General features: G+C 32.8%; 1 protein-coding gene across 1 annotated transcript in view; it reads right to left on the minus strand.

Moving 5' to 3' along the window:
* Nucleotides 1-9,354, minus strand: part of LOC140436449 (trypsin-2-like) — a 29,838-nt gene extending 20,484 nt beyond the window's left edge. Inside the window, exons 1-2 of the mRNA XM_072525279.1 lie at nucleotides 9,252-9,354; nucleotides 7,644-7,731 (exon numbers count right to left, since the gene is read on the minus strand). Coding sequence (XP_072381380.1) covers nucleotides 7,644-7,731; nucleotides 9,252-9,282 — 119 coding nt within the window. The 5' untranslated portion in view covers nucleotides 9,283-9,354. The remainder of the gene's footprint in view (nucleotides 1-7,643; nucleotides 7,732-9,251) is intronic.
* Nucleotides 9,355-20,734: the final 11,380 nt, after the last annotated feature.

Here is a 20,734-nt window from a genome sequence, read left to right on the forward strand (position 1 = left end):
GGATATGATGTTTAGAATCCAAGATGGAAATGGTTTCATCAAGGAATGTTGGTGAATAAAGAAACAATGCCAAAACTAACTGAAACTAACTAGTATATCTGAGGGTGAAATAGAAATGTTTCTCAGAAGATTGATGCAGTAGAAAGAGTTTTTGACAAAGGACAAGGCGTTTTCGGCTAATGATTGTAAGGATAAGGCGAGATGTTTTGCCAATTTCTAAGTGGGGCAGTTGAATGTACTGTCGCTGGGTCTTAGGGGGACATTGGGCTTATGGATTTTTGGCAGGCCGTATTTTCTTGGAATTCGAGATGATTTTTCTCTGGGTATAAGAGATTTTTTGATATCTGGAGGTAGAGTAGACTTATTTATGATGGATTTGGTCGTTTTTTCTAGATAGTTGGTGTGATCGTTTTGGACGCATTTGTATTTTGTGGAATTGAGAAGTTCGAACATTTTGTTGAAATAATTAGAAGAATTAAGAATGGCGGTGGCATCACCTTTGTCGGCCGCAAGGATGACAATGTCAGCGTTGTTATAAGGTTGTTGGAGAGCACTTCTTTCTGAAAGACTGATATTTGACGGTGGGGATTTGGAAGTAAGGAGAATTCCGGCGACATCTTGTCTGGCAACTTCGGTTTGGAAGGAAGATGAGAAATAGCTTCTTCAGTTTGACAAATAATTTTCTCAGTTGGGATGGAAAGAGGAGTGACAGAAAAATTAAAGCTTCTTGACAGAGCTTTGTTAGCTGAATCAGATATGTAAAAATCTGAGAAATTGCGTACCATAGTAGAAGGTTGTTGGTTCGAAGGAGGCTGTGGATTTTGCTGACAGATAAGTTGGTGCAGTTCGCTTAATCCAAAATCTTTCTACATTTTTATCAAAGGTGTCAGTGGTAAGATCAGTAGTACTCTTAACCCTCTAAAGATCAAAACCATCTTCACTACTCACTCCAAGTTGTCCAATCTAGCCAGAACATGGTGAAAACCATGGTGTCTACGAATGAAGACTATGGTGTCTATGAGATACTGTGTTCCAGTTGCCCACGAACATACATAGAACAGACAAACGGACGAATATGACGAAACGAAGAATGGAGATCAAGCATCCTAATACCCCTCTTCAAAAAGGGAGACAAATCGGACACGGAAAATTACAGAGGAATTAATTTAATAAACATAACACTAAAATTAACAACCAAAGTGACAACAAATAAACCTAATGAAATTATAAGACTAGCAGAAGAACAACAAGGTTTTAATGAGGCAAGTGCAAGGGATATCATTAGAATACAACAAACCGGCATATTTATGTTTCGCGGACCTTAAGAAGGCATTTGACCGGGTCAAATCAAAAGACGTTATCCACTTATTGTACGCAAGAGAGATACCTCTAGGAATGATCAAAACGATTAAAAATATCTACCAATAGAACACAATAAAAGTAAAAGTAGAAGAAGAACTAACCGATCCTATTGAAGCTGGCAATGGGATAAGACAGGAAGATTCCCTGAGTCCTCTATTGTTCAACCTAATTATGGATGAAATAATAAAAAAAGTAAGAACTAAAAAAGGATACCAAATGTATGCTGCACCAATTTAATATAACTGCCAGAAAATTTAACATGTTAATTTCCCCAAAAAAGACAAAATACATGGTTACAACAGCAAATTTACTAAGATGTAAATTAGAGCTGGAAGGTCAGATACTAGAGCAAGTGATGGAGTTTAAATATCTAGACATCACATTATCTAGCTACGGAAACATCGAAACGGAAGTGAAATATCAAGTGAATAGAGCAAACAGAGCCGCAGGTTGACTGAATGAAACAATATGGAGAAATAAAAATATCGGGAGAGAAACGAAAGGCAGAATTTACAAAACAGCCATCAGACCAATAATGACATACGCGGCAGAAACAAGACCTGATACAGAGAGGACAAAAAGGATGTTAGAAGAAGCAGAGAAGAAAACACTTAGAAAAATTGATGGTAAGACACTATGAGACAGAGTTAGAAGTACAGATAGACGACGTAGATGCAAGATGGAGAACATCAAGAACTGGGTAAGAAATAGAAGAGTAGAATGGAACGATCATATAAGCCGAATGACAACAAATAGAGTAGTAAAGACGGCAAGAGACGGTTTCCCAATAGGAAGACGATCAGTAGGAAGACCACGAAAACGATGGAACGACAACTTACTGGAGGCACATTGAAAAACATAAAAAGAAGAAGAACTAAAGTATTGGTTTCATTTCTGATTAGTTTATAGTGATTGTATGCCTGTTGTTTTTGTTGTATTCTGTATTGTAAAAAGGCTTTTTTCTTTTCTTCACATTTTGTCTTCACTTCCTCTCTAAACCATGGCGTTGTCTTTTTTGATATGTTAGTGTTCGTTACTTTCCTCTCTCCTAGTGATTCTGTTGCTGCGTTAATTATGTTATTTTTGAGTTTTTTCCAGCTTTCCTCGATGTTATCGTTCTCTATTATTTCATTCCCAGCGATCTTCTCTGATATTCTTTTAATGTATAAGTATTCGGTGGATTCCGTATTTAGTCCTTCCTTCGACTTTGATTTTTGTTTCTGTTGGCGCCAACTCTTGGATGGGAAGTATTTAAGTATTTAAATCCTACATCTGCTGAGTTGAGGCATCTTACATCGATTATTTTCGATGGAGTTATTTTCTTAGTTCGTTATTAGTGCAGAAGTTTATCATTAGTTTTCCATTTTCATCCTCGTTATGCTTAAAAAAAACATAAAAATCAACAAATAAAACTGAATGTAAGCACAGGCTGGTTAAAACGAGTTAAGTCGAGACATGTCATTCATGAGCTTTAAATACAAAGATAAAAACTGTGCTGATTCATCAGCAGCAGATTAAATTAAGGGAGTTACTGAAGAACGAAAATTACGCCCTCCAAAACGTTTACAATGCAGACGAAACTGGGCTCAACTGGAAAGCTTTGCCACGAAAAACTCTTGTGTCACGTCGTGAATTAGCAGCACCTGGACCTAAAATAAGCAAGGATCGTATCACTGCCTTATATTGCGCTAATGCGACTGGCAGCCACTGATTACCCATGGTTTTCATTGGTAAAAGCAAGAAACCACGTTGTTTCAAACACATTAAATATGTTTGAGATACCTATCGCTTACACTTCGTAAAAGATATTGGATGTACAGTACAATTTCCATGGAATAGTTTATAGAAACTTTTATAATATCCTCTGTTAAATCTCATCAATAAAAAAATGGCAAAATAGAGAAAACAATATTGCTTCTTGATACCGCCCCAACTCGTCGATGTTGGAATAAAAAAGACCTGTTCTTAAAAAACTACGTGATCTAGTCTCGTGTTACCACTTCTCCTGTTCTAACAGGAGATCTACTGTTTTTAAAAGCAATCTACTGTTCTTCTGTTTCTATTCGGAAATCTACTGTTTAAATAAAAAAAATTCGGTAGTATTTCTAATATGTTTGTGTTATATTCGAATTCCCAGAAATTCGTAATTGTAATTTGACACCTAAACCATAACATCTTAACCATCGAGCAAAAAGACAATGCTCTATGACATGGCTCTATGATCTTAACATAATTTCTTATCGGCACGTACACATGCCAGTGGCGCACCTAGAATTTGCCTGGGGGGGTTTGATTGGGCACCGAAATTTATTTCATGCTACCTTCATTTTGAGTCCTTAAAATTCGGGTTTTAGTTTAATTTAAGGTATTAAAAATAGCAGTGCCAAAGATTCAGGTATGTGTTATCCTGCCTATCGACTAAAACCACCCTCTCCTACTTGTGCGCAGTTGACTGTCTACCTTACTCCGAAAGTGGGATGGCCGCTGTAAGGCTGACGACATTTTTTGAACACTTCCTTCTCTTATCTCTTTCGTTGGTCCGGTTGGTATTTCTGTTCTTCTTTCTTTTTAATGCCTGCTCAGATGTAATTGTGTACACTATTCCATCCCTCCATACTTCCCGTCATCTTCACGATGCTGCTAACATCGTGAAGATGACGGGACTGCTAACACTTGCAGAGGAACACAACCCGTGACAGTCCACAAGGCCGCCGCAGATACAGTCCTGTAGGCGCATGCTACTCGCATGACTAGTTAATTGTACTTTTACAGTAGACAGAACATATTCGTTCTGTCTACTTTTATAATGAGCCTTATATTAGGTATCTATATCTAAATATAAAGAAAAGTATTATTAATTATTGTGTATTTATACAATAATTATTGTATTCTACATATTTAAAGTAGTAATTTAATTATTAAATTAACGTTTAGGATTTTTTGTATTGTATGTGAAAGACAAGTTACAGTTTACTACTATTCTTTATATATTTTTTACTTTATATGCCCTGGGCGGGGTTTTAACCCCCAAAATCCCCCTGGGTGTGCCACAGTCATACATCATTCACACACTCTTAAACTTTTATGTATATGGTATGCTGATGTGAGCCTTTGATCCCATAAAATTTGAATTAGGGAAGAAGGGGGCTCCTTCAGACAGGGGGCAGCTTCAGACATTGATATTGTGGGTAAATTTAAGGACTCGGGTTGGCAACACTGACATCAAAACATTCCATTACTACCACACTACTCACACTATTGTAGTTCAGTCTGTAGAACAGTGCAGTAAAGAAATCATGTCATAAAGTGAAAAGTTAGTTTTTGGTGGTTGAAAGTCAAATTTTTGAATTGAAGGTAAGATGAGTTTTTTATTAGAAGATAAGACTTAGCATAATTAACATTGCTACCAGTTTTAAGTCCATTTATTACTGTATAACCTGTAATATTCACATTTGTTACTGATGGCACTCTAATGTTATATTTTTACATTTAATCTGGACACATCGAGTGGGGCAACTTCAGACAAAAGGGTATGGGGCACTATCAGATAAACGCAATGTAAAATAGAGACACATTTTTTGAAATAACGTGCTAAAAGTTATATATATTTAGTTATATATATATATATATATATATATATATATATATATATATATATATATATATACATATATATATATATATATATATATATATATATATATATATATTATTATGGATTAGTTTATCGATCAGAAATAGAATAAAGAGTTTTGTTATTATTTTAATATACCGCGGGCATATAAGTTAAAATACAACCCTGTACTTATTTGTAATAGACCATAAGAGAAAACATTGTTCCGTGAAAGACTGAGTGAATAGTGAAAGGACAATGGAACCCGTATAATTATAGATTTAAGGAATAAACTTTGTAATTGTATTTTGCGTTGGGCATTTTTCGAAAGTAAATAAGAATTAGATTTAGATATGAGATAACAAGAATTTGGAAATTTCTGTTGAAAAAGGTAAAATTGTTAATGGTTTCTGAAAAGTAATTTGAGTGAAAGTAGTTTATTTGTTTTAAATATCATGTTGGAAATTTTCTAAATCGAAAATAAGTGGGAAAGATGAATGCTTATGATTGGTTAAAAAGGAATGGTGGGAATGAAAGAGTTGAGAAGGTTGTCTGGGGAGATTGAAAGAATTATTATGTTACCGGCAGACCAGAAGAGAAGACGTGTTTTCGTGTAGTCAATCTGAGTACCAGTGTTTTCGTTTGTTAGTGGAAAAGGTGGAAGCTGAGAGCAGATCAAAATTGAGAAGATTAATACCTCTTTTGAGTCTGCATAGTCCACGAGATATAATTGAGAAAGAAAGGAGAATTTGTAAATAAAGAATACCGGTCAAAAGAGGCTTGGGCTTGTGTTTTCGGAGGAGTAGTTTGCTGGTATGCGGTTTGGATCGATGCTGAGAACGGGAAAGATTTGATGGTAGCCGGACATAATCAATCAAGGAAGGAACTGTGGTTTTGATCAAGAGGAGACATCATTAGTGTAAAAAAAATAAAGGTCAGTCAAATAATTTGAATGAAAGAAAATTTTAAGATATTCTAAAAATAAAATCAAATATAAGCATACGAACTAAGATTCCAAGTTTCAAAGAGTTATTTTTTTTTGTGAATAAATTATATTTTTATATGGTCATTTTTTTTAGTAGATATTATTATAAAACAGATCAATAGATAGTTTGTAATTAAAATTAAATTTAGAGTATAGGAGTTTGTTGGGAAAGATAATTGCCCACAAAAAGTTATTTATTAACATTCATCGTATTGCTTATTGAAAATAAATAATAATTTGTGTGCATATTTATGTTGTTTTAATGTTAGTTCCGTTTCCTGTTCTATCCCGATTATGAGCAACTAGGAGATACTGAACCCACTAGAAGAGATATATAAAGTAAACTGATTAAAGTAAAATTAAAAAGGCACCCTGAGAATTTTTAATAGTAATTGAATTGTATGACTTTGCATAAATTAGTGAATTAATTAATTAAATAATTGGATTAATTAAATTAGTATTAATTAATAATAAAACATCATAAAGCAGATCACAACAATATATATATATATATATATATATATATATATATATATATATATATATATATATATATTTATTATTAGTTATTTAAAAAGGGTTTTTTTTTGTTGCAGATTGTCTGAAAATGTTAAGAAATAGGAAGAAAGAAAAAACAAAAGAAAATTTCGATGCCGAATCTATGAAAGTTACAAACGCACACTGTTATGTTCAAATAAAAAAACAAAGAAAACCATGAACTCTAATGCTGAACGTACTAAATCTATAAAAAGAAAATTACTTTTTGAAAATGAGAAGAATGAAAAGACAACTGATGATGAAAATGGCAAAAACTCTGATGATAAAGTATTAGAAGAACGACAGCAAAATTTTGACAGGAGTGAATTGAAAGTTGAAGATTTTGTGCTGGTTAAATTTGGGACTGTAAAACAAAAAGATGTGTACTATGTTGGGAGAATCATTGGTAAATGTGATGATGGGAATGTTGAAATTTCATTTATGAGGATGTCATCTAAAGTAAATTATAAATTTTTCTACCTCATCGTACCAGATATCTCTAGCGCCTCTTTATCAGAAATTGTAGCCCTTTTGCCAACTCTTTCTGAGCAGGGTACAAAGCGACAGAAATTATTATTGTTTTTTTTTTCAGTTTCATTAGAAAACTTCAATATGCATTAGGGGTTTGATTAAGTATCATAATATAGTTTTAAATATTGTTCTGAAGCTATTTTCTTGTGGCATTTTAAATTAATTTATATTTAAATGGGAATAAGCCACAATTAAAGGTTAAAATACGTTTATTGACGTTTCAATTTCCACTTCGGAAATCGTTCTCAAAATACGAAATAAGTAAATAAATAAATCGTTCTCAAAAATTTTGAGAACGATTTCCGAAGTGGAAATTGAAACGTCAATAAACGTATTTTAACCTTTAATTGTGGCTTATTCCCATTTAAATATAAATTAATAGTTTTAAATATTGTAATAAATAATTTCTAAAACATTTATATGAGGTTGTCATTTTTCTAATCGTGTCTGAAGCTGTCCCATTCCCCGTCTGAAGGTGGGGCCACTTCTGTGGGCAGTCCACAAGTGCCAAGTTCTTTTTTTTAATAATTTTATAAAATTTTAGAATAGTTAGCGTTAACGGTAACTTATTTAGCGTTAACACTCAATGTAGCTAAATGTAATAGATATACCTACCTTAAACTTAATTGGTAAGGATAATCTTCAATTTTGGCAGCTCGACCACCCACAATTCTGCCGCGAGCCAAGCAATCGTCGAAAATGTCTGAAAAGAAGAAATTTAATATGAATCAACGTCACTTAAACATCTTAATGCGGTCTTATACCATACTCAAAATAAAAGATCGTGTTGAAGAACATGTTGGTTAATAATCGGATTCACATATGATTTGGTATTATCAACGTAAATGGAAACAAAATCGTAAACTAATTTTTGGTTAAACTAATTTGGTTTCGAAAATTAGTTTACAATTTTATTATCAGATGTCGCTACATTGCTTCTATACGAAGCCATGTTAGAGTTGCTTCCTAAGACAGAAAAGATTTATTTTCACGTTCAGAGCGATTGCGAAAGCCGTTCTGATGAGGCCTATTAGGCCGAAATACGTATAAGCGGATGCGCAAGCGCCCTGTACGTGAAATCAAATCTTAACTGCCTTTTCCTTTTTAATCAAATCTTAACTGTCTTTCCCTTTTTTTTGTAAATGGAAACCTTACTGGATAAAATAAGTGTGATACAAAAGAGTAGTAGCCGAAGAACTAATCCTTGTGGGACCAAAGCTTTTGCTTATGTCGAATTAATTCAAGGTTTTAATCGATTTCTGTGTAGTTGCCACTGGGTTGTACGATCAGAAATAGTTGTAATAGCAGTATGAACAAAGGGATCCCACATTGACGATAGATCTGAGCGATTAAGAAAAATAGGTAAGCTATCGACTTGTCAGAAACGCTCACAGGAGAGGACACTTCAGGTGTAGAAATTAATTGATCGACATTTGTAAAAAATAAGTATAAAATTGAAGGATAATTGTTGGCTTTAAACCTTGTAGGTTCAGTTATCAGTTGCATTAAATTTGAGTTAATGATAAAGTTTTTATACAAATCTTGAATTTATTCTATTAAATTGGTAGTATCAGTTTTGGAAATAATAGACCAGCTAATCTCTGGAAAATTAAAATCTCCGACAACAATGAGATTTTTAAAGTATGATAATTCCTCAAGTTTGTCAATAAGGATGTTGTCCTGAGTAATTACTGCATCTGGAGGTCGGTATATGTAATATGTTAAATCTAAAAGATTTATCAGTAATCAGTAAGTTGATAATTATACCCGTAATATCTATTGTTTTATTGCTGATAGAAACAGTACCTATGAGTAATTTCATTTACTAAATAAATGCATACTCCTCCTCCTAGACGAGTACCACTGTCTCTACGAAATATAGAAAAATTGTCACTGTTTACAATAGCATCGGGGATAGAATTAAGCCACGTTTCTTTTAGGAGGATAATATGGGGCTTTAAAAGTTATATTCGCATAAGAAGCCAAAAGACAGACAGACAAAAAGATGATAGATGTTACACTGGAGACCCTGTAAATAAAAAAGCCATAATATTATTACAAATGAAGTAGACAGATGACTTAAAAAGTCAAGCCGGTCTCCATAAGATAATATTACCTAACGCGTACTATATGGTAAGTGTTAATTTTTGCTTGTTTAAACGATAATGTTGAACACTATACAATGCAAAAGATTCGATTAATCCTTATTTATAACTTACTTACTTAGAAAAATAAATAACACCAACACAAACATACCGTTTAGTAAGTTTTTAACAAATACTTGCTCGGTTATTAATATATTTTATCACATTACCTTGGTTAAAACGTGCAAGTTGTTGTTATCAATGAATAATTTTGTAGATTATATACAAATACATTTAAAATAATGTCTTTATTTTTCTGTCCTTTTCGGTATTCAGTAAAGTGCATCAAGAGAAATTTAAACTTTAAATAAAATTACATTAAATAGAGATTTAAAGCTTTTTTGATTGAACTAATTTATTTTTATGGATTTGACTGTTAGTAAGATTCTTGTGATTGTATACTCAGGAGTATTTAATCGATTCTAGACTAAATTTTTGCCACAACTATTGTTAGGTTGCTATCGATAGCAAGACGACTTTATCCAAGCAAGAATCATTTGATCCAAAATTTTTACCAATGTCAAGAGATGGAACTCACCTTTCACGCTCGAGTCAGCTTTCGTTTCAAGTAATTTTTTTACTTTCTTCTGGTATTTAGTAAACTCAGGGGTATTTAGTCGATTCTAGGCTCAGTTTTTGGCAGAACTATTTTAACAAGAAATTGGGTAGGGTGAATCATAGATGTAAGAATGTAGAAAATCAAAATAATATCGGTTCATAACATTTTAACCCGGTATCTGGCAACACCAAAAATAGATGTCGCAAAATTATTTTATTGTGTATATAATCTTATATAACTCTCAAAAACACACTGTGGTACAAAAAAACCGGAAGGAGATAGGGGAAAGTGGTTTTTGAATCCGTTGCCTACAAGCAACATTGCCAGTCAAGAAACACTATTTGATACTGATAACTTCACTAATGAAGATCTCAAAATTTTGTTAATCATAAATAAAAAACTGTTTAACTAAAGGACATTTTATTGATTTAATAAAAAAATTAAAAGTACCTAAGACTAAAAAATTATAAATATAGGCCTAATTCTAACGGTGGAATGATAAAAAGCAATTTTTGTTCGGTGTAAAACAAAGCCGCATGTTACATTTTTCACACTGCACAGTTGTATAGCCAGTTTTACAAAATCTACATCTTCCTTTAGCGGTATAAAGTGGCCAGTGACCTAACGCATCTGTTCTGGTCGCATCATCAGGTCTTACAACAGGAGGGTGGCGAATAATGTTATCTGTATTTTCTATACTTGATGGACGGCCTCGCTTTACTTTGTTCTTTCCAGTGTTAAACAAAGACCTAGCTAGTTCCATTCTAAACTTCTTGAGAGGCATAAAATTTATATTATTGGCTTTACTGTCATTTTGATATAATATCCAAGCATTTGTAATACAGACATCTAAGAGCCAGGTAACTATTGGAAAGTACCATCTTTTACTACGACTTGGACTTCTGTAAAGACCCAATAAAGAGTTAGCTTTATCCACTCCACCCATGTGTTTATTGTATTGCGTGATTAGATTTGGGCATGGCACGTTTATTTTTCTTTTATGTTCTTTAGAATACCTTTGTACATGATTGACTGGCTCAATCCCACAACCAGTGCTAGAAGAAGTACACATTTGTTATCTGCCCATTTGACAACTATAATATTCTTTTGTTCATCGGATTTATAAACATAGGAACCCCTGCCACGTTTTAGCAAAACCTTATCAGTATCCAAGGTGCAACCTGCTATTCTATTTGAGCGAATAGTGCCCAAGCTAAGGATATTATACTTTTCCTTCAAGTAATCAAATAGTCTCAAACTGGAAAACCAATTGTCACAACAAATCATTGAATTCTGGGGGTCATCCAATGTTTTACATAGTGCAATCACTGAAGATGCACCGACACCCAAGGATTGTTCTTCTTCAGAAATCTGATTGATAGTTCCCTGTAGTTGTGAAAAATATATCCTGAAACACCTGCCCTTACAAAGAACTTGTAACCCCATTTATGAGACTTATTTTGTATGTATTGTCGTAAATTGCCACTGTATGTACCTTTGTATGCAACCATAGCCTCATCTATGGAATATTGGTTTTCGAACTGATACTTATAACAATTTGTAGAAGTATGATCTAACAGGGGACGAATTTTGAAATAGCGGTCTTTCCTTTCTGAAGTTGCTTCTAAGTTATCATTGAAATGGACCAGTGTTCTCAGTTTTTGAAATCTTTTTAGGGACATAACATCAGCAACAAGAGGAATTCTTGAAGAAGTAGCCCAATAATCTTCTATTGCTGGCAGCTGTATTACCCCCATAAAAATCAAAATGGAGAAAAAGTCTGTTATTTCGGAAGTATTTGTGTTGACACTTAACCCAGTTTTTTGAGTACCGTATAAATTCGTCTGGTATACAATATTCTCTATTAGATTTAGTGAAAAAAACCTCGTAAAATACTTAAGAGGCAAGGCTACCTCTACTGCATTATTGCCTATAGTTGGATTTTCGAACGGAATGGTTTCTATGTCACTTTCAGACCAGTTATAATTTACTGACTCCACTAATTTTTTACGTTTTCTTGGTGGTTCTTCATGATCGCCTTCTTCATTTGTTTGATTAGCCTCCTCTTCAGTTAGCAGTTGATGATTATGAGGTGCATCATTTTCATCTGATTCTGCGGCAATTTCATTTATATTGATGTTTTCAATTTCTTCATCATACTCCTCCATATCAGACAAATCAGAGAGATCAGGGTTAACAGGAACAATACACGACATTTTGGGCTTTTTTCCATAAAAGGAGGTAGTTGATATTTCATTTAAATTTTCCATATTGAAATCTTATACTGAAAAAAAAAGTCAATTACTAAACTGACAATGTTGCTTCAGAGCCACATGATGTTTGTTCAACAAAATAATATCATTACTTACCGTATACAGCAAAAAATAGCAGAGAATTACACTAAAACAACCTTTGTTTATATACCAAATAAAAATTCAACCTCATAGTACTCCTAACAAACGGTTGATAATAAAAATTATGACACACCCACTTACACGTAGGTCTCTACTGGTATCCTCTCTAGTAAAATTATTTTTTTCAAATATCTCTATTGAATGTTAGATGTCGCCACCAGTTTTATATAACTAACACGACTTGTTGCTTACAATTATCATTGTCACATAACAGCTATATGAAGTAGAAATTGATTTAAGAGCTTATAACGACGATGTTGCCTGAGAGCATCAAAACCAGATACCGGGTTAATAGCTCTCAGTTCATTTTAGTGGGTAATATGCGGTCTTTTACAGCAGCGGAAAATACACGGAGGAATCCCCCTCCCCCAACAAGGTCCAAAATTAAAAAAAAACTTCAACCCAATAAGCCAACTAGCTAGTTGGGAAAATTAGGGGAACTGAATGCATGTAAGTTATCATTTATGTCTTTTGGTTGGTGTTTCATTGGAAGTTTCTCGCTGCAAGACAAATATCTAGATCTGTCACTACTTTACAGTGAGCCAACTGTAACAACAGAGGTATTTACGATACGTTTTAGCAAATTAAAATTTGGTCAGTACAATTTATCGAAATACTTAATTATTTTCTCTTTATCTAATCAGTATTTCAATTCAGGAAAAAGTGCTAATAAATTGTTTAAATTATTGCACCATCGTTTTCTTGGTCTGTCAATACTTCTTCGTCCATTTGGTGACTTATCTCGTGCTATTCGTACTATCCTATCCTCTGCCATTCTACTAACGTGTTCGTTCCACTCCTGTTTCCGTTTTTTCACCCATCCATTTATGTCTTCTATATTGCATGTTCTTCTTATGTTTTCGCTTCTCTACCTATCCAACAGACTTTTCCCTGATATTCGTCGGAGTATTTTCATCTCTGTTGTTTCTAGTAGTCGTCTCGTTTTAGATGTGTCAGGCTTGTCTCCGCCGTGTATGTTAATATAGGCCTAATTGCTGCTTTATAGATTTTTGTTTTTGTGTCTTGTCTTAGGAGTTTGTTCTTCCAGATTGTGTCATTAAGAGATCCCGCCGTTTTCCTTGCTTTTAAGCTTTGTTATCGTACTTCTTATTCAACATCTCCGTAACTAGTTATATCTATTCCCAGATATCCAAACCTTGCTTCCTGCTTTATTATTTTCCCATCCTATCAATTTCGATTTTATATCGTAGTGGGGTGGGTATTTAGATGTTGTTATACATTTAGTTTTTTCTGCTGATATTATCATATTATATTTCTTGGCTGTTGTATTGAAGATGTGTATTAATCTTTGGAGCTCGTTTTCTGTCTCGGCGATTAATGCGGTGTCGTCCTCTCGTCGGTAGGAAAAAGTGCTAGAAAAGGAAATGAAGAAAAAACACTAGTTTTTGTATAATACTTGTATATTTACGACTGAATACTGTATATAGTGTCTAAGTCACAAGACATAAGCGCTCTATTTAACTAGAAAAATATATTGTAAATGGCACTTTTACACATAATATACTTTACAAGGGACAAAGTTAAAGGAACTAAGGAGCTGCTGAAAACAAAGTGTCGTAATAAAAAAATCCAACGTACACACAATGTAAGACAAAAATGTAAATGGTAATTACAATAAAAAATAATAGGGAACCTACACTAACATTACAATACATAATACTAACAACTAAAAAAATAACTTAAATTGTTCAAAAGTTAAAAAAAAATGTAAAAATAACACAGTAAAATCAGACAAAAATTTATCTAAACTATTATCTTAGCTAAAGTCTTATAGAATACGGAGATTACAGAAAATATATAAAAATGTTTGGTTATAAGAACATTTTTTCTATAATCTCTGTTTTAATTATACGTTACGATTGTTATTTTTTAAAAAGATTAGATTTCTGGCACCTATGTGGTATTATCTTTACTATTTGATAGTTCTCATATAATAGTTTTGCCTCTATGTACTTATCAGTAAGTTACTATATAATTTACACTGTATATCTTGTATTTCAAAAACAAATTAGTAAAATAATTAGTTACATGTTAGAATATGAGTTAAGGGCCGACGCAAAATGATAAATGCGTCTTTTCTTCGTTGAATTCAACATAATTAGTTTGTTGCTTTAAAATAAATTCAGTTCGCACACTCTCTATATACTATACACTTATGACCTTCCTATTTTCTTAAGTATCGCGCTACATCAGTCATTCATACTCTACTGAGAGGTCAATGAATCCCCTCAAATTGTTTACCACGCTTTGGGGACTTCATAAAAGTTGTTATGTGTGATTGTTTTCTTGTTTTCTTTTGTGAAAGCATTGATCACAAAATCATAATAAAAAAAATACCAAAAATCATCAGAAAAAGGAAACATACATAGATATATTCACCTTCTGTCACTGAGAATTACATTAAGAACACAATCACGGATATATTAATCTATATATATATATATATATATATATATATATATATATATATATATACATAGAGAGAGAGAGAGAGAGAGAGCAAAACTGCAACGATAGTCGAAGACTGGAATATATGTCAAGAAACAAATGAAAAGCAGCAAGGACGACATGCAAACAAAACATTGATAAAAGAATGAGCTCCCGAGATTTAGAAGAATATCAATGCTTGGATAGGAAGATATGGTGAAGTGCGGGAACATTGTGATTTATTCCTATAAAAATAATAGTTAATATAAAAATCTCACAAGAAAATAGTTTCAGAATAATAAAATTACCATCGAAATTGAACTAGCGAATGAACAAAACGGAACAACATGGAAGATTGTTCAAGAACACGGTTTTTGTCGTGAGACAAATCATGAAAAATCATTGGCATATAACGTATCAACATAGAAACAGTATATGGATCATATACTGTTGCTTTATAGATCTACAAAAAGCATATGACCGTCTGGAACTTAACAACGTAAACCAACGTCTATATAACCAAAGTGTACCGTCAAATTTCATACATAACTAAAAATATATACAGCAGAAACAAAATCCATGTCAAAATTAGGAACAAACTAATAGATCTTCTACGAAAGCCTTATGCTATTAAATGCAGCGAGTAAAAATAATTTTCACAAATTCCTATAATTAAATCTAACCGCAAAAATTAGTGTTAATACAAAAATAAAACAAAAATTATTGTAGCGTAAGACTACAACCTACCAAACTATGGGATCCGGTAACGTCACACTATCTAGACAAAACGTACCGGTCTAAACGTGTTTCTCGATCCACACATCTCAGGTAGAAGAGGTGAATCAAGCATTGTTCCTGTCAGTACACATAGTGTGAGGTTACTGGATCCCATAGTCTGGCGTCCTGTCAGTCTTTCACGACAGTATGGTAATCTCCGGACGGGCCCCACGTTGGGCGCCAATTGTTTAACAACATTAACAAATACACAAAATCTAAATAAATTAAGAATGAAATTTTTATTTAAAGATAAATAAAAATGCGGATTTTCGATACACAAATATATATAAGAATATCCAAACAAACCGATATGTCCAAAAACATGATAATGATGTTGCTAAACCTAAAGTTAGGGATCAAACTTGCCGTACCAAATAAGGAAAAGATCAAAATATCTTCAAATAGGATAACATACTTACACAAAAACATATGTTCAAAAAACAGGCCCGAATCATGTATTTTTATTCAATTGTTAGTAATATACATTATTATCGAGTGTTACGATCGCCGCTGATTATTCAAATACATACAAGATCGAAAATTTTTGGTTATGGATATTTCGATTGTACACGTTGATTATGAAGAGTTAAAAAAAAAAAGGATATTGGTATAATCATATCCATCGTTCTCAGCATAATCTATCAACAGCAAACATGAAAGGTTGTGTTTTGTGATATTTTGTGAACGACTCACCAAATAGCGTCGCAGTGACCTAGCCAAAGCTATAAATAGGAATAGGCAAATTAGTGTGACGTTGCAAAATCTATAGTTTGTATATTCATTTCTTGGTGTTCCAACTCTGTATATTATGTACATATGTAAAGACAGAGAGAGAGAGAGAGTTTATAAAACTGAATTATAAGTGTACGTATTTGAGACAAAACATTTATACGAGAACTAGTTTGTATTGTTTCTATGAGGTGAGTGCGGTTCTATGAAAAATTAGAATGTATCAGATCAAAAAATAATGTCTATCACTGGCAAAAAGTTTTGTTTAAAACTAGGAAATAATTCACAGGTTAACCACCTAAACCATTAAGCGTTCTGTCAGGTATATTGCTCGAGCTAGGCCATGAACGATTATTTAAAAGATACATTGAATTTAGTTAAATATTTGTATTTTATTTGTTAGAGAACTGTTTTTTGTAAATAATGTAATATATGAGAAATTTTATTTAACTGTAAATTTCAATATAGAGTTTATACAGCCACTGGTTTTTGACAGTATTGTCAATGTCAAAACAGAGGCAGTGACTTCCTCACTATTATTGCAAGTTGCTATCTATCACATTGTAACAGTGTATTCTCAAGATAATGTGCTAATGGTGATATTAAAATTAGAAGAAGAAAAATAAAGTAATTTCTTGATTTTCCTGTATATGACTGGGAATAGAGTACAAAACAATACAAAAAATTAGCAATAATATTATCTACTTAAATGAAGCGGGCTGGAATATATGACATTTGAAAATTGGAATGACTATTTTAATATGTATGCATTGAATGCGCACCTTGCAATAAAAGAAAACTATTCATCATTCTCTACAAGTTAATTAACATAGATTTTTGGGGGTGATGCACTTGTTATCTCCAATAATATTACTACACTGAGACAGATACTGAAGCAGCCAAGAAGAGGAAAGACTCAGGACTTAATGCTTTTGACAGCGTTAAAAACCATTTAAAAATCATTGATTCCAAGATTGGTCGTTTTACGATATTGCCAGAAAACCTCGGGTCTCTTAGAATAACTGACTGCTTATATAGTGCATCCTAAATAAACATTTTCTTAATTACGTTTAAAGTTCTTAGTACATACTACTAAAAAAGCCTTGAGAAATGATTGGTTCTAAACCTTACATTGTATTTTAGTAACCAAGAATAAAGCTTATTGCCATTCGAGGAATATCAACTAAAGACATTCCGAAAGTAACAAAAATCTACAAATAGTGTATGTAGTTATGGAGAAAAGGGCCAAATGTGACCTGTGAGTACCAAAGGCTGCAGTAACCGGTCATGAGCGGTATTACAAGAGAATCCCAGAACAAACACATGGGAAAATCTTCATTGGTGGACCATGTACAAAAAGAACAGAGGAGCTGCTCCATGTGGGTAGGAATAAACTGAGAACAGTAACAGGAATGTTGACTGGGCAGGCAACACTAAAAGAATTTCTAAATAAAATAGGCATTTACAATGGATACCTTAACTACAGACTCTGCAATAAGGAATCAGAAACTTTGAAAGCTGGTAAGCTTCAGTTTCGGTGATAACGAAGATCTTTGGTATCAGACGGGAACAGGAAAAAAAATGTTTTTGTGGAGCTCGTCAAAAAGTATGGGCATTATACAATCAGTTACAATTATTGTTTTGTGAAACCAATTGAATTAATAGTAGTAGTCTTAAATAGGAAACACGAAAAATTCATCTTCAGATTTATCAAAATAATATTAATCAGATCAGTTAAGTTTCGTTAAAAGCATCGCCAAATTTGTGATGTAAAAGAACTGTATATTACTATACTGAGTCTACTGTACGTATTCAATATACCTTCAAAATAATTATTCAGCTAGTATAAGGGATTAATGCTGCCACTCGATCAGTCCATTCGCTTATACGTAAGTACATACCGAGTATCATAAAAATATACCTATATATATCACGAAGGCATTTACACTAGATTACTGTGAAGAAAAGTATTAAGTCATGGAAGCCAACGTTTACACGGGATATTTCATTTTAACATTTCTCTTTGATGTTAAGAATCTTTTTATATCGTCTCTACTTCAGCTGGAATGGGCGGAAAACTTTTTCATTAGTAACTTTAAGAAAAACATGTTATTTCTTAAATTAAATATATATCATATGAAGTTCTGCGTGATATAATCTCTAACAATTTTCAGATATACAATTTGTTTTTTTCTACGAGAATAAAACAAGTCTCTTCTGAGAATAAGACCTGTTTAACCTATATTACGTGGACGAGCAAAAACTCGAGAAATGAGGCACTTACTCCTTTCGACGTGTGTCTTCGGTTCCTATAGTTGCGTCTTTTATAGGAATATAATGGCAAGTAGAGGCGCAAAAGTTTAAGAAAGCTGGTTGAAGAAGTTAAAAGAAAATTAAGATGAGGTGTTATGGCAGTTTGACGAAAATAAACACGAAGATAACGTAGTTAAGAGTAAACGATTCTAAATCAGACAAGAACTTGAAGAAAAGGTTGGGACTGAAAATTCAGAATTCTGAATTCTCAGGGAGATTTCAGTGAATGATTTCTCTCTGAACAAATTATTGAAATAATTAAGGATTCTACCAATTATTACATACAATATATACAGTCAAAATATTGCACAGGAGGAGATGCAATAGACAAATAAAATATTTTTGGAACATACAAATCTCAGGCAGAAAATATTAGATCTCTGAAACATTTATGGTACGGGCCTGTCCCCCAAGTAGGACCAATATAAAAGAAAACCTATTCTTTTATGTAGTTTGGCTTTATATTTTTTATATCTTTTGGTCGGTGTTTCATTGGAAGTTCCTCTTCCAAGGCAAATGTCTAGATCCGCCACTGGTACGTGCGTAGAACAATGTACTGTATAATGTCATAAAATCGTTTCCGATTTCTGCCATATTGCCTGCGATTTGACAACATGTAACGCCAGGTTATCTCAACATTCACGAACAACTATTTAATTCTTTAGTCTTTGTGAATTCTAGCAATGTATACATTTCAAGCCTGCAAAATATGGCCACAGACTTGTTAAACAGAAATATCACTAGGAATAACTGGTTTGATAGTATCCCGTTGGTTATAGATTTAAAGAATAATTACAGACTGAAGATGAATAAGAAAGTAGCGTTGATCCATACTCTAGAAATACCAGAAGGAGGTTGTTTATAGAACATCAATAAAGACTGCACGTTGGTTTCATTTGTGCCAAATAGAAAGACAAATGTAATGATATTATCGACAATGCATTCAGATGATAAAATTGATATCAATAGCAGAAAGCCTGAAGCGCCATGTTGACAGCTGACAGCCATTATGTTGACACCCCCATGACAGCCGCCATGTTGGATTGGTAACGTGACGTCAATGGGCGTGGCTTAAAACTTACCGGCACACATACCAAACCAGGCGAAAATCATTAAAGAATGTCGCTTTTTGCACGTTACTATGAGAAGAAAACTTCTTCATGCTATATTAAAGAACTAATTACACCACAAATTCAGAAAAGATCAACTCTTTATTGTATTCCAAACACGTAACAAGAAAATTTTCGTAGCAAGCAAAATTTGTTAACTGTTGTTTACATTTTCGTACTCCTCCAAGAGCTGTGAGACCTTGTTGCGTGGTAGACTTATATGACACTGGTAGCTCTTCATGCTCAGTAATCGTCACTAATTGTAGCATATAATCTGAATGACAAGTGAGATAAAAGTAGACTAGGACAAGGTCGTAGAAAACCACAATGAAATACAAAAATATATTAGAGCTTATGCAAAACATATATCACGTTGCAGTGTAGAAATGTCTACTAGAACAAACGACATTTAAAAAATATTTTTTTTAAATTAATGATGAAAAATTCTTCCCCGTGTTTCCAACTTTAGTAGAAACGATTCATATACTTTTTATAGGGTACAATTTATATATTTTAGTTAAGTTTCTCAAAAATAAAGGCATGTGAAATATCCTCCTTATTGTGTTTAATAATTATACAGAGATAATCAAATAAAATTTTCAAGCAAAAATTTCATATACCTCAAAATGAGGCTTTGTGACACTGTACGGCTTTGTAAAATAAAACTTTACCATAAAGAAATAATATTGAACATTTTTATTATATATATTCGTTGAATTTTTGGTGTTTAAAAGTATAATTTGGATAAATATAACGCGGATTTATTCGATAAGCTCTGTATAATAAAACAGTTTAATTTAAATCAAATACCTTAATATAATATGTTCCGTATTTATAGTTTCTGATAAAGAATACCTCTACGGATACCCAATTAGTCTTTTGATTGTGTATAATATAAATTTTTTAAAGTATTTATAGTTAATATCACTGGATAGCGGATGTGTCATTATACTATTCCATGATTGTATATGGAAATAATTTAACAGGATGGTTATATATACATTCTGGACTGTTAAAACTACTTCTAAAAGAACAGTTACTAAATGCTGTAGTGAGCGTGTTTAATTTGATCTACCGAAGTAATAAAATTCCCAAAGATTCTGAAATTTGTAGCTTTGTATCACTGAATCATTTAAAATTGTACGGCAAATGCGAAGAGAACATAGACACTATACATTTAGGTTTCAGAAATAGAATATTGAGGCTTTGTTAA

The sequence above is a fragment of the Diabrotica undecimpunctata genome, chromosome 3 (genome assembly GCF_040954645.1).
Source record: "Diabrotica undecimpunctata isolate CICGRU chromosome 3, icDiaUnde3, whole genome shotgun sequence".
Lineage (NCBI taxonomy): Eukaryota > Metazoa > Arthropoda > Insecta > Coleoptera > Chrysomelidae > Diabrotica > Diabrotica undecimpunctata.